This window comes from Palaemon carinicauda, chromosome 27, assembly GCF_036898095.1.
Source record: "Palaemon carinicauda isolate YSFRI2023 chromosome 27, ASM3689809v2, whole genome shotgun sequence".
NCBI lineage: Eukaryota > Metazoa > Arthropoda > Malacostraca > Decapoda > Palaemonidae > Palaemon > Palaemon carinicauda.
This window is the reverse complement of record NC_090751.1, coordinates 37,480,193-37,482,692: the sequence shown is the minus strand read 5'-3', so window position 1 is coordinate 37,482,692 and position 2,500 is coordinate 37,480,193. Positions and strand designations below refer to the sequence as shown.

General features: G+C 28.3%; 1 protein-coding gene across 1 annotated transcript in view; it reads right to left on the bottom strand.

Moving 5' to 3' along the window:
• The window catches only part of LOC137620694 (trypsin-like), a 98,548-nt gene that overhangs the window by 6,137 nt on the left and 89,911 nt on the right, over positions 1 to 2,500 (bottom strand). Inside the window, exons 5-6 of the mRNA XM_068351040.1 lie at positions 1,650 to 1,804; positions 1,229 to 1,332 (exon numbers count right to left, since the gene is read on the bottom strand). Coding sequence (XP_068207141.1) covers positions 1,229 to 1,332; positions 1,650 to 1,804 — 259 coding nt within the window. The remainder of the gene's footprint in view (positions 1 to 1,228; positions 1,333 to 1,649; positions 1,805 to 2,500) is intronic.

The following is a 2,500-nucleotide window of genomic DNA, read 5'->3' as shown; positions in this document are numbered from 1 at the left end:
GGCGCTGATTTTATGTAATATGGTCAGTTTCTATGGCATTGTCCTGCTTGATAGGGCAATGTCACTGTTCCTTGCCTCTGCCATTCATGAGTGGCCTTTAAACCTTGAACCTTTAAACCACTTTATACTGATTCTCCGCATTACTATGTGATCCAGACACTGATGTAATAATCTGTGAGGTTTTACTAAAATCTATACACTTTAAGATCAAGCGAAAGTTGACCACGATTTATGTTAAAATAGTTATGCAACCTTCTCCATTGACATCAGCCAAACCAATTTTCTTGTAGGCTAATGCATTTCTGTCATTGTTCTTCAAATGAATGATGCAAATATTTCCCAATTTCATTATGATTAGATAAATTTTCTCTTAAAAGCATTATTTGAGATCAAATGGAATCTGTTATTATATTTTAGTGGTAGTAAATAAACCACATGTTATTCTTCATAGATGCATTAATACAATTTTGGCAGATATTTTCTCGGCTAAAGTTTTTTATATTCATAATCTGCAGTTCTGCTTATCTACTAATAAATTTTCAAAAACATAAATCACTTTATGATTTCTGAATTATTATATTTCAAAACTTCTTTAATATGTAAATTATTTTTTCAATTATTAGATGAAATTGTGTTGCACATTTTTCAATATTTTATATTTCTTTTTATTCTACTTAATTATATACTTAGGTTCAATTTCTACTACAATATTTGTTTAGTTTTTTAGTCTTTTCTGTACACAGAAAAGGGGCCTATTTTAAAATTATAAAAACAGAAGTAAAATCATTTACGAAAATGAGGTAAATGAGAGTGGTGAATGCTCATATATATATATATATATATATATATATATATATATATATATATATATATATATATATATATATATATATATATATATATATATATATATATATATATAATCTTTTCCGAAATATCACACAAACTTGTGCCATCAACTTTCATTAATTCCATGTATTGTTACTACTATCCTTATTCCTTAAAACTGTATTTCCAATTGCATTCTTCATAAACCTTTTTACGGTAGTTTTCATAAAGCCAAAACAGAATGAGAAAATTAAATCATTTGAACATTAGTAAAGAAAGAAACTGTGAAACAAAAGATTAAAAACAGCAAGGAATACAATCAAACATACAAAAGGGAATAGCATAAAACTTAACCAAGAAAATATAAGTAAAAGATAAAGAAAATTTTAGAATCAAATACCTTGTATCTAGGCAGTGAGCTGCCGTGAGAACCCACAGGTCATTGATGAGAACGCCACCACAAAACCAGTTAAAACCAATTTCTTCTTTAATCCCTATGAGTGCCTGAGGGTAATAAAGACTATTGGAAACTTTCCGAATTACAGTATTATTTTAGACATAACCATGATATTTCCCTTCGATATTTCAAGCCTTAAGCCTATCAATTTGAATTCAGTTTTATTGGTGGCTTTTGGAGCGTAAAATTTAGTCTCGCTAGAAACAATGTTTCGAGTTAAGACTCTACTTGACGATGGAGGCATTGGTGAATTTAACAGCGAAAAATTTTGTCTCACTAGAAAACAGAGTACCTTACTAAACCAGTTGAATATTCAGAACTTTTCCAACCCATATTTTGCCAGGGAAATTCTAGTCATACCTACCATCCATGGCCATGCATTTCTTTGCGATTCAAATCCTCCAACAACAGGCGGGCTGGCTGTTATATCTATAGGTGCTGCAGCAACGGTAGCCAAGTCCTTAGCTCTCTTGCTTCTCAGATTTGGAAAGATGAATTTAATGGCATTTCGACCACATTCTGTACGGAATGAGATAAATAATAGTCTTCTTCTCCTTCGACTAATCGGACTAAAGCTTTTCCCGTTATGCAAGGTCGCTATTTCTAGAGAGCCGTTTGGGAAAGGTAATGACAACAAAAATTGAAATTCTTGTAATAATTATCATTCCTATTATATAAAATAATTTGAAATTGCCCTATTTGTAATGAGTATGCTCATACGCAGAATTTCAATTATTATTATTATTATTATTATCGTAAAACACATTTCAGGAATTTCTTTTTAAATTACTATTTCCGTTAGGTTTATTTTTATGGTGAAAACTTTTCTTTTACAAATGAGTCCCCAAATTCATTTTTCCACAGCTATTCATTCCTACGCATCTGATCTTATATAAAACTCATATCAGACCATTCTTAGAGTGCTCACAATTATTATTAAAATAAAGTAATTTCTAGCATTTTTTCATGAGTAATTACTATATTATATGGACCATTTTACGATTTTTTAGGCAAATAAAAACATTCTTGTAAATTCGCCGGCATTTCGAATATTACATGTGTGTATATGTATATATATATATATATATATATATATATATATATATATATATATATATATATATATATATTTAGATAGATATAAATATATATATATATATATATATATATATATATATATATATATATATATATATATATATATATATATATATA